The following is a 12,968-nucleotide window of genomic DNA, read 5'->3' as shown; positions in this document are numbered from 1 at the left end:
TTCCTTTGTCTTAATGTAAATGTGTGGAGGTCACTTTAGGGTATTTGCCTCAAGTATTCTAATCATAGGTAGAGTAGTTGAGGATGATGAGAAGATGCTGAGTAAGGGGATATTTTGAAGGTCAAAATGGAATTTATGTTTTCTTACTAAAAACTATACAATGTTGAGTATTGAAAATATCAAGTGGACTATTATGACACCCTATGGTAAACACAAAAATAATAATAACAAACTCAAACAGGGGCTGGTGCCGTGGCCTAGTAGGTTAAGCCTTTGCCTGTGGTGCCGGCAGCATATGTGGGCACCGGTTTGTGTCTGGCTGCTCCACTTCTGATTTAACTCCCTGCTGATAGCCTGGGAAAGCAGTGCAGGATAGTCCCAGTGCTTGGGCCAATGCATCCATGTGGGAGACCCAGAAGAAGCTCCTGGCTCCTGGCTTCGCATTGGCCCAGCTCTGGCTGTTGAGCCCATTTGGGGAGTGAACCAGCGGATGGAAGACCTCTCTCTCTATCTCTCCCTCTCTCTGTCTGTAACTCTGACTCTCAAATAAATAAATGAATCTTTAAAAAAAAATACAAACTGAGAATAAGGACCCCATTATTTGCTGTACTCTAATTTTATTACTTACATATCATTGTGTACCTTGTTTCAAAAGCATTCCTCTAGTGTCTTATTTTAAAAGTAAAAATTTAGGTCTTAACAATCTCTATCTTGAGAAAGTCCTTTTAAAATATTTCCTCCATTGCAACTTGAAATCCTAAATTCTGCCAGCTGTATTTATTCTGTCCTTGAAGGAGCTAAAGAACATGTGATCAATTGTCTTTCTGAATAAATAACTCTGCAGATTGCTATTCATCATTTTACTCTCATTTTTCCTCAATCCATGAGCTATTTTTATTGCTTTCTTCTGGGTCTTTCTCAAGTTATCCACATTTTTGGGTCCTTCCCCAGACACCATATATTGATACTTAACGACGTTTTTGTCAGTTTCCTGGGAAACTGCCACCTTTCTTCTTACATCTCAGGAAAATATTTCTATCTGGATTCTTTAGCTTCAGAAGTTAAGGTTATTATTATGATTAGTATACATTAGAAAGAAAAAAGATGCTTTCAAGATTTGATCATTAAAATGATTTAGAAATCAAGACAATAAGAAATTTAAGGTAGAGGAAAGAATAGATTTTAGAGACCTGGGTTTGGAATTGGGTTTACTATGTGATAGTATGTGACACTTAATCTTCCTAAGTCTCTATTTCTACATATCTAAAATGGAGCTATTCATACTCTCTGCAATATCATGGGAGAGAATTAAGTAATTATATGAAGAGGTTTGCACATAGCTGGTCTGAGTTACCATCATTATAAAAGCCAGAAGGCATCAAGTAGAGAGCACAGACTCTGGTTTCTCTACTTGAATTTCTGCCTTCTTGGAAACATGGGGCTCTTTACTGGGTGGAGATAAAAAGGAAAAGGAAAGCCTCACTTACAAAGGTGTGAGGCCAATAGATTGACTGAATGAAGAAACGATGACTGGTAATAAGTGGAAGAAAAGTTTGTTAAGAACATCAAAGTAAGAAAATTTAATTGGGAAAACCTAGTTAGCATGTTGATCCCATTAACTTCTTTAATCCATTTCAGTATGTGATTAATACTTTTAGATGCTGCCAAACACATGAAATAGTCAAAAAGAAATTTTCCTTTTTGGTTACTTTTTGAAAGATAACTTGTAAAGAGTTTGTGTTAGGTTAAACAGTAAAATAAATCACTTACCAAGGGTTAATATAAAATGCCAAAAGATAATCAGTCCAAAGACATGAAGGCAGCAGAGTTAAGAAAGCAAAGATGCTTCTACGCCTGTGAGCATTAATAGACAATAGATGTAAAGATGAAAAAGTGGAAAGAGTTAGTAATACAAACCGTGAACTGATATCAGTAAATTACCTCCTATGATCAATTAATATGACAAGCACTTTAATTACAATTAAATATTACTCCATTCTGCAAGATTTAAATATGAGGGCTTAAGAGCTAAAACATTGACATCAGTTTGATTCACACATGATCTCTACTATAATCAGATATATTTCTTTCAACTTGCTTTGTGTCAATTAGTCTGCTATTAGGTGATTGCATTTTGTATTCCGTTAAGTGAGGCTCTTAAGCGCCTCATTAGCTATCTTGCAACTTATTCTTGGATAGTATCCTTCCAGAGCTTAAGTCTATTTTAAGAAATCTCTAAGAAGATCATTTGACAGCTGAACAGGAAGTTAGGTGAGGGAATAGAAATGGCTGGTTTGTGTGCACTGATCCTTTTGAAGAATAAGCTTTAGGAATACATTCTTGTAAAGTTGCTCTTCTAGGTGCAGCTTTCAGTATTATTTTTAGTTTAAATTCCTATGTAATTTCTAAAAATATCCCTTAAAACAGAAATATGGTATGATACCCAGGTATCATTCATTGAAAGGAAGTGGTTCATCAACTGCCTATTCTGTAATCTCACTGATTCTCAGCTGAGTGGGAGACAATTTATCTAGTTTAGCTGTAATTCTAATTCAGTCTGTTGATTTAAAATGCCTGGTTTGGATCCAGTTTCAGACATTCAGCCCACTTACAAAATAAAACTTCCATTAATGTAGAGTTAAAATATGTCTGTGTCTGTATCTATAATAATTCTGAGAATTAGAGAAAAAGTTCTGTCACCTTGCCACTTTAGTTATTACAAACTCCCACTGAGATATCTATTCACAGCCAGAAAATGCTATTACAGCAAAATTGTCTTTGCCAAGAGCTGCAGGAGACTTTGCTGGATTTTACAGAAAGGCCGTAAAGTGCATTCTCTTTTGCCCCAGTTCCTCCATAACTGAATTCCCATAAACTCTCCAAACTGGCTGACTATGAAGTTAGTTAATACATAGCTGCCCTGAGTCATAAGGACCATGGGTCAGTTCCTTGATAGGCCAACCACCACTGCTCTTCGATTATGCCTTTGTTAAGGGTGGGCCTAAATATTGGAAAGGCTGCTAATAGAGCTGAACAAACCTAGTTACATTTCCTCATTTTTCATTAAGAATGGATGGGTTTCTCTTTCTTCACAGTTGGGTTGATTTTAATAGCAAAGTTCCATTCATGATAAAATTTAGAAATGGTACAGCACACTGTCTTATTCAAAAGAATCCTGTTCCAACTAGATTTTCATGTAGCAGAGGCATCATTTACGCTCAGAGAAGTAGAATTGATATTTTAAACAAAGCCCTCCTTCCCTCTTTGATTCTGTAGAGTTAACTCTTCAGTCTCACAAGTCTATTTCTTTGATGTTAACCATTTTTAAGGTTAGAAAACAAAAAATATATATTCAAATACTCTTTTCATGATTACTTGCAAAAGAAACAAACTAGATTAAGTTGTGCTGACTTCATGATGAATGTTTACTCAATTGGTAATTTTGTTGGATATTGATTAAACTGAATAGGAGTGTTCATTCACCTGTGTCAATATTAGGTATAATGTCAACCAACTTAATCTCTTGACAAAATGTCAACCAATTTAATCTCTTGACAATACTCTTTTAATTGCCAAAACATCTCCTCCCAGTAGGTCCTTAACAAGCAAGTTCAGACAAGTGAAGCCATGTTTTCTAATGGAATTTGCCCAGCTTTGACATTCCTATACCTGTAAGTAGAATTGAATGCCCTGCATTGTACACTTGCACTTCATTTTTTAAGACAGTAGTGGCCTCCGTCCTCAGGTACTGCTATGTGAGTTTCAAGTGCAGATACTTCTCATCTTACCCTACTTCCAGGGAGTTTTTCCTCCTGCGCCTTCACCTATCACCTGTTCAGTGTGTCTCCTGCACTTATGCCCTTCTTCAGTATGTTTTGGGTCCCTTGGAATACTTTGTTTAATAATGAAAATTTGGAGCAGACACTGACAGTTTCTCTATGTATTAAGTGTATATAAGCCATCATATCCTGTAAAGATCTAGCCATTGAAAGTTCACTGTCACTGAAATTATGGAAGGAAAACCAGACAAAACCATTTATTCTCACAAGACAGTAAAATCCAGTCTGAAGCACTCACATCATAGCTGAGCTCTCTACAGACTTGTAACTTGGTAATATATAAACTCAGCCATGGGGGTCTTAACATCTGTCAAGAGACACAATTGTTCGATTTGTCTTTTAAAGACTATCTTTCCATTTAAGTTTTTAACTTTGTTCCTCCTTAAAAATTATTTTGTATTAACATTCACTCATCAAACTGACATAAAAAGAAATAAGGAGGTGATTTTTATATTAAAAATCCCCAATACTCACCAGTTGTAGGGAAGCTTTCCATCCCTCTCTAAAGATGCAAAATTGACAAATGTTCCTGCTCCACACTCCCTGTTTGAAGAGAACCACAAAATCAAGATGATTGCTTGACAATGCATTTTTCATCTTGACATAAGAGTGCCTTATGGTTTATCATCACATCATTAAAAGATGAAAAGAAAAGGCAAACCTAAGTTCCATTTGGTACTCTTTTGTATATAACTTAGCAAAACAAAAAGATAAAAAAAAGAAATGATATTTTGCAAGGTTGCTGATCAAGTTGAGGTCTACTGTATTCAATTCACAATCTTTTCCAAATAAATCCAAAATAAATCTTTGTACTTTTAAGTATAATATTTTATATAAAACATTTAGAAGTAATGTTTAGAAACTCTTACAAAACCTGAGGCTTTTCAACTTTCAGAAAAATTTCTTTGTGGGATTTTGTTTTAAAGTATTTTGATTTACTGTGTATATATAGATAGATAGATAGATAATGGTTCAAACTGGATTGTTTGCTTCCTTAACTCTTTCATTCCTATCCTGTTGCCCACACTGTTCATCACTTGAGATCAAAGAGTGATGTGTATTGAGACAGGTGGGCTTCTGCCATGCTTCTTATCCAGAATGCTGCTCATTAATCTGTTAGTAAAAACACTGCTAGAGCTTTTTTCCTCCTGGAAGTGGAGTGGGGAAAAAGGTAAGCATATGCTCATTGTTCATATCTTTTCAATGTCTTGACTAACATCATGCATAAATAACATGGCTAGCTTGGGCTCATGCATCTCACTTTTTCTCAATTTGAGAGATTTTGATGTGCTTATTACTTCAGCTCTGTGCCTATTCTTTAAGTTAGGGTGTTCTAAGAATAGCTTTCTTCTTTTGAAAAACACACCAATATAATATCATATTGTATTATCAATTATGCACCATCAATAGATTTTTCTATGTCAATTTGTTATTTATGGGATTATTTTACCCTCTTATTCAGAGGTTCCTAATCTGGGGCCTAAGGATAAATTTTAGGACTTTAAGAACATATCAGAGAAAGTACATCTTTTTATTCATAATTTGTAATTTAATTTTATTCACAATTTGTAATTGAAATTTAGCAGTGGTAGTCAGCAAAACACTAATATCAGTACCCATCACTTGCTAACAATAGAATTTACAGATATTTTTACATAATACTCACAGACTTGTTACAGATATCTTGACATATTATTTATATTCATTACTAAGATGATATGAGCTACCAGATATATTGTTAAATATTGATATTTAATGTACTAATAAAGAAGCATATAACAGTTTAGAAATATTATGCTCACTTTTTCAATATAATTTTATAAGTCTATATACTTTATTTTATGTAAAAAAGAAAGCATTATTCTTAAAGAGATCCACAGATTTCACCATACTCCCTAAGAAGATCATGGCACCCAAAAAAACAAGATGTTAAGAATCATTGTTTTCATGACAATTACAGTCATCATCTGCACCTGCAATGATGCCTTCATAAACACTACTGTTTCTATTACCATATCTATTCCCATTCCCTCCTCAGTTACTACTGGGAGCTAACACTTATGGCCTCCTTCCCATGAGCTGAGTATGAAGGTCCTTCAGAAAGTGCATGGAAACATAGAATTAAAAATTCATGTGGTAAAAAAAATTAAAATCCATGCATATTTTCATAAGATACATTCCATGAACTTTTTAAAAAAGGATCATTTATTTATTTGAAAGACAGAGTTAGAGAGAGAGAGAGAGAGACAGAGAAAGATCTTTCATCTGCTGGTTCACTCCCAAATGGCCACGCAATGGCTAGAGCTGAAGCCAGGATCCAGGAGCTCCTTCCCGACCTCCCACATGGATGCAGGGGCTCAAACACTTGGGCCATCTTCCACTGCTTTTCCAGGGCATAGCAGAGAGCTGGATCGAAAGTGGAGCAACCAGGAATCAAACTGGTGCCCATATGGGATATCAGCACTACAGGTGCCAGCTATCCCCACTACTCTACAGTGCCAGCCCCATCCATGGACTTTTTGAAGACTGTCATTTCTGCACACTACTGCTCCTAACTATCCATGAATGTGAGGCTATTGTCTCTTCTCTGTACACACTCTTTCCTTGACTTCCAGAAAGGCCTCACACTTCTTAGTTTCCCTTCTACCCTGACTGCCTCTTGTCAATCTCTTGCTGTTATCTTGTTTTCCCTCTGAAAAGTCTCAATATTAGATTGTTCTAGTGATTAATACAGGACCCTTTTTTGTTGTTTGCAGCTACTTCCTGGATTTCATCCAGTCTGTTTTGAATATTATTTATATGCTAACAGCTCTCAAATTCTCACCTTCAGCCAATATTTCTCTCCCAAACACCAGACTTTCATGTTTAGTTGCCTCCTCCACACCTGCACTTGAAAGTCATCTCAAACTTAGTATTTTTGAAACTGAAGTCCTGATGGTCCCCTAACTCTGTTCACCTGGAATCCTGTGCCAGGTGATGACAACTCCATCCTTTCCGTTGCTAGAGCCAAAATCCCAGAGTCCTCTTTTCTTCTTTATTGATTCCCATTCCTCACCCAGTTTGTTGGCATATCCTGTTATTTTATTTTCAGAATATATCCAGAATCAGGAAGTTTCTTTCTGTGTTCCTTGCTACTACTCTGAACTGAAATATCACCATCTCCTCCCAAATTACTGCAGTGACTCCATCCGCTGGTTCACTCCCCAGATGGCTGCAACAACTGGAGCTGAGCCAATCCGAAGCCAGAAGACGGGAGCTTCTTCTGGGACTCCCATGTGGGTGCAGGGGCCCAAGGATTTGGGCCATCTTCTACTGCTTTCCCAGGCCACAGCAGAGAGCTGGATCAGAAGAGGAGCACCCGGAACTAGAACCAGCGCCCATATGGGATGCCGGCACTTCTGCCCAGGGCTTTAACCCGCTGCGCCACAGTGCCGGCCCCTAGTATTTATTCTTATAACCTTTTACTTATGTGACCCTTTTACTTAAGTCTTTATTGTTTGTTGTTTCTTTTCTCATTAGAATATAACCTCTCTGAACATATAACATTTTGTCTGTTTCACATTCTTCCCTGTCCCAAGCAACCAGAGGAGTCTGACACCAGACAGCAGGTGTCAAATATAAAAACTTTATGGACTGCATATGATGAAAAATTATGCATAGATTTCAATCTTTTGCATCAAAATGGCTTTAGTTTTTAATTCTACTTCCATTACCTTTTGGAAATACTTTTCTATTTGTTAAATGGATGGTGTTTCAATGACCTGCATGCATTTACATAGAGTGTAAATTAATATTTGACCTCACAGAATGTAATATCAGAGCTCAACACTATAGCCATGGTGCAATTCCACCTCCCTCCATGTCCTTATAAGATTTATTCAAATGCCAATCTTCACAAAATTGAATTTCATATTGAGAATTAATCTTCCTTGTCTCATAGCTCTCAATTCTATCTTGCTTATGTTATAGGTCAGCTTATTCTTTTAAATGTATCCATTCATGTACATATCTCAAGTGAGGTTGTATGTTCCCAATGGATGACTTCAATGTCTGATTTTTTTGATATGCCATATTAATCACTGATTACATTAATATTAAGTGACATTTTCTATGAATATGTGAATGATAGAACATTTAAATCAGAGAAGGATGTTGAACAATTCAGGAGGCTAACATTGGGCAAATATGTAAATTTGAACCAAATTTCCCAAAACTGGTAGTATTCAAACAAGAATGCTTTAAAAATATTTATTTATTTGAAAGTTAGTTACAGACAGAGATGGAGAAACCAAGAGAGAGATCTTCCATCCATCTTTCATGTGGGTGGCAGAGGCCCAAGCACTTGGGCCATCTTCAGCTGCTTTCCCCAGGCCATTAACAGAGGGATGGATCAGAAATGGAGCAGCTAGGACACAAACCAGCACCCATAGGAGATGCCTGTGTCACAGATGGCAGAGGTTTTTGCCTGTTACATCACAAAGCTCTCTTACAGGAACTGATGGATTGTTCTGACAACATATAAGGGACTACAGAAAGTACTTAAGAATGTGCTGTGATAAGGAAGCACTAAGATAATAAATCAAAAGGCTTTATTAACTGCAAGAAAAATTAAACTAGCTGCAACTTTGAACAACAGGAAGAAAACTAACAGTGACCTCTAATGAACCTAACCATAAACACTATATTTAATAATAAAAAATTTTTTTTGACAGGCAGAGTTAAACAGTGAGAGAAAGAGAGAGAAAGGTTTTTCTTTTTTCCGTTGGTCCACCCCCCCAAGTGGCTGCTACGGCCGGCGCACCGCGCTGATCCGAAGCCAGGAGCCAGGTGCTTCCTCCTGGTCTCCCATGCAGGTGCAGGGCCCAAGCACTTGGTCCATCCTCCACTGCCTTCCCAGGCCACAGCAGAGAGCTAGACTGGAAGAGGAGCAACTGGGACAGAATCCGGTGCCCCAACCGGGACTAGAACCCAGGGTGCTGGCGCCGCAGGCGGAAGATTAGCCTAGTGAGCTGCGGCGCCGGCCACCATAAACACTATAAATGCTTTCTGATTTACAGCTTAATAGAAGTAGTGAGGGAGCTGGCACTGTGGTGCAGTGGGTTAAAGCTCCAGCCTGCAGCGCTGGCATCCCATATGGGCACCAGTTCATGTTCCGGCTGCTCCTCTTCCAATCCAGCTCTCTGCTGTGGCCTGGGAAAGCAGTGGAAGATGACCCAAGTCTTTGGGCCTCTGCACCCATGTGGGAGACCTGGAAGAAGCTCCTGGCTCCTGGCTTCGGATCAGCTCAGCTTTGGCCATTGCGGCCATCTGGGGAGTGAACCAGCAGATGGAAGACCTCTCTCTGTCTCTACCTCTCTCTGTAACTCTTTCAAATAAATAAAATAATTCTAAAAAAAAAAAAAGAAGAAGTAGTGAGAGGTTATCTCTCTCTAACCTCTATTTTCATTGACTCATTTCACTATCATATTGAACAGACTTACACCTTTCTTTAACTCTACTTGTGTCTAAAAATACCCAAAAGTAAAGGCCTTCTATATATGTGTTACTTAAAATGCCAAGATCAATAGCAAGAGGTCTGGCTTTGTGTAAACAAGCAAACTTTGCTTTACTATTTCACTGGAAGCATTTTCTAAAATGAGATTGAAAAGCCTAGTTAGGAAACTCACAAAGTAGAAATGACATTGAGAGTGACTCGGCGCTGTGGTGTAGCGGGTAAAGCTGCTGCCTGCAGTGCCGGCATCCCATATGGGCAGCGGTTCTGGTCTCGGCTGCTCCTCTTCCAATCCAGCTCTTTGTTTATGGTCTGGGAAAGTAGCAGAAGATGGCCCAAGTCCTTGGGCCCCTGCACCTACATGGGGGGCTGGGTGGAAGCTCCTGGCTCCTGGCTTCAGATCAGCACCCCCCCCCAAGTGGCTGCTACGGCCGGCGCACAGTGCTGATCCGAAGCCAGGAGCCAGGAGCTTCCACCCAGCCATGGAGGCCATCTGGGGAGTAAACCAATGGATAGAAGACTCTCTCTCTCTCTCTCTCTCTCGCTCTCTCTCTCTCTCTCCTCTCTGTAAATCTGCCTTTCAAATAAATAATTAAAATTTTTTAAAAAGAATTGACATTAAGAACTGACATCAGATTTGCCACTTATACAAATTAGGTCTGTGAAACCATACATGTATAATAAGTAAAAATATTTATACGATTATGGATAAAAGGTGAACAAAATGTAGCTTACCTAGCCATCTGCAGATGTTTCTTCCTAAGAATGATGAGAGTAACAAGCAGCAGACCAATTAGAAGTGTGCTAAGGATGGCCAGCACTGAGATTACTACCACGTTAGGGTTCATCTCTGTAACTATAAAAAGAAGTCATACATTTGTTATCAGGTTCCACTATGTGGGAACTAACAGAACTATTAGTTGTTTTTCATCTAATCTTGACAACAGTGAGTTTATGAGGACAAAATATCTCTCAAGTCAACAATGAGCTCTTTCTGGTCAGTTATAACTACAAAGTAGACTGGTAAGTGGTATTCTGGTGTCTGGAAGCCTGGAGTCCATTTTCATGGTCTACAACATTCAGGATGTTCTTATATGGGGAAACTATAAAATATAAAGAATGCATGTGCCACAGTTTAAATCCATTTGAAAATGAAAAGATCTAAAAGTCATTATCATGTTTTATCATTGCTTAACATTTTAAAAACCTTCAAGGGTGGCAGGTTCTCACTTTATGCCTATGACTTCAGACTCAGAAAGCACAACTGTATATTCACAACTAATAATGTATATGAAAAAGGCATTAGCAAGCCACCATCTGTCACATCACTTAACACATCCCTAGAACAGGCATTCGGATAATCTGTGACCATATGTTTAGGGGTTTTCCATCTGCACAACTCAAGAGATTAAACCTATTAATAAGTTGTAGGGCCCTTAAGAATAGGGGCTGTTGTTTTCATCCACTGTATGTAATGAGAAGGCTACTGTGGAACTTAACACAGTGCCTAGTTCTTCACATGGTATTGAACAGGAAAGTATATTAGATATTTTTATACAACTCTTAAAGGTGGGCCATTCTTTACATTGATAATAAATTCACGGAACTGGTCAGCCATTTTTCTACTCTTTTGGGCTTATGTACCTCACTTACAAGTAAGTTTAATTATATCACCTGTTGCCCTTGGTTGCTGTGGAGGTAATGAGAAATGATGGACATAAAAGTAGCATTAGAAAAGTGTAGAAGGAAGCATGAATAAAAGAACATTAAAATATCTTTGAGCTCCATTTTTGTATTTTCTTGAAAACACAAAAATTAAAACTAAAAACCAATACCAACCAACCAAAAAATAAAAATTACAGCAATGAGGTCATTATAACCATCAGTGATTGTAACAGCTAAATATATGATTAAAATTACAGGAAAGAAACTGAACTCTGTAAATGGATAATGTGATAGTAGGAGTAATTTTACTACATGAGGCTTCATAGAGGTTCTCAGACTACAGAGTCAGACTCTAACCAACCAAAGGATAATGCATAGGGCAGTACCTTCAAAAGCTCATGAAAACTGGAATTGAGAGGTGAGTTTATTTTGGTTCAAAAAACATTGGAATCCATGCATAGATTTTTCATAATACACATTTTCTGTGAACTTTTTGAAGACTCCTCCTATGCATGGATTTCAAGTTTTTTGTATCAAAATAAACATCACTTCAATCCATTTTCATGGGCTTATCCTATCATACAACTCAGAAAAAAAATACAAGGAAACAAACAAAATTTGGTAGAACTTTAGTTAGTTTCTAATTTTCCTATCTACTCTTTCTGCTGGATTGGAAACTTTCCTGCTTTCACCTAGTATAGCATTGCCATTACTCGATCATTGACAGTTGAGGGCAAGGCTAAGACAGATGAAACTGAGTTCATCAGGGCACTGTGCCTAGCTGTGAAAGATGAGGATGGCCATGATGATGAAGCTGATGATAGCAAATAGCACTTGGACAGTAGATGTTACAGTTTTATGTATTTTATTTCTAAACTTCAAAGCAACCTAAAAAACTACATATTATTATTAGTCCAACTTTACAGGTGAACACAAAAACAAAAGCTCAGAGACAATAACTACCAAATAGTGGTAAGTGCATTTTGGGATTGAAATGAATGACCCCATGCACTGTAAAGCTTAAGATCTTTCAGCATAGCATTGGCCCCACTAAAAGGATAGATTATATATATAATATATATAGATTATATATAGACTATAGACAATATATAATATATAGATTATATATTGATACCATTAAAATGATAGATTATATAAAATATATATCATATATATGTATATGTAATATATGTAGACAATATAGAAAAATAACTTGCAAAGGCCAGATTCAACTAACATATAATTACCCATTGTTGAGACAGCTATAAATGTAGGAACACTGGGGCTGTCGTGGCTAAAGCTGGTGACACTACAGTTGTAAGCAGTGGCTGGAAGGAGACTAGAGATGGTCACAACATGAGAAGAAACAGCAACTGGCTCCTACAGATACAGAAAATAATAAATTTTTATTATCTTAATCTGTTTTGCTTTTTAATTATTTTTCATGGTTGAAGTCATCTATAGACAGAGTAAAAAAATTCACAAAATGAAAAAGGTTAGCAGGGAAACGGTTTCCTTTTTTCCTTTCTCCCAATCTACTCAACTCTCTTCCATGGAAGCAGCAATCATCATCAGGATTTTTTTGCCTTCCCATATATATTTACCATTGCATAAATATATAAGACATAGTTTAAAAAGTAAGTGATGACATAGGTTACATATGGTTCTGTTTACTTTGTTACCTTAGATTTTACCTTAGTTATCACTATGTTTGCCTCTCTTCCCACATCAGTACAGATTAAGCTGTTTTATTCCTTTTTCCTTTTTAAAGATTTATTTATGTATTTGAAAGAAGGATGTAGAAAGAAGGAAAGGCAATGGAGAAAGAGAGAGAGAGAGAGAGAGAGAGAGAGAGAGAGAGAGAGAGAGAATATCTTCCATTTACTGGTTTACTCCCCAAATACCCGCAACAGCTGGGACTGGGTAAAACCGAAGCCAGAAGCCTGGAACTCCATCTGAGTCTCTCATGTAGG

General features: G+C 37.4%; 1 protein-coding gene across 3 annotated transcripts in view; it reads right to left on the bottom strand.

Annotated features, from left to right (window-relative positions):
• Positions 1-12,968, bottom strand: part of PTPRO (protein tyrosine phosphatase receptor type O) — a 266,448-nt gene that overhangs the window by 41,917 nt on the left and 211,563 nt on the right. For 2 of the 3 annotated variants that reach the window (XM_008259342.4, NM_001170980.1), the window contains 4 exon segments: positions 12,243-12,375; positions 10,066-10,186; positions 4,314-4,382; positions 1,771-1,854 (listed from right to left, as the gene is read on the bottom strand). In XM_008259342.4, the coding sequence (XP_008257564.1) occupies positions 1,771-1,854; positions 4,314-4,382; positions 10,066-10,186; positions 12,243-12,375 (407 nt within the window). 3 annotated transcript variants of the gene reach the window in all.

This window comes from Oryctolagus cuniculus, chromosome 9, assembly GCF_964237555.1.
Source record: "Oryctolagus cuniculus chromosome 9, mOryCun1.1, whole genome shotgun sequence".
NCBI lineage: Eukaryota > Metazoa > Chordata > Mammalia > Lagomorpha > Leporidae > Oryctolagus > Oryctolagus cuniculus.
This window is presented reverse-complemented; position numbering and strand designations above follow the sequence as displayed.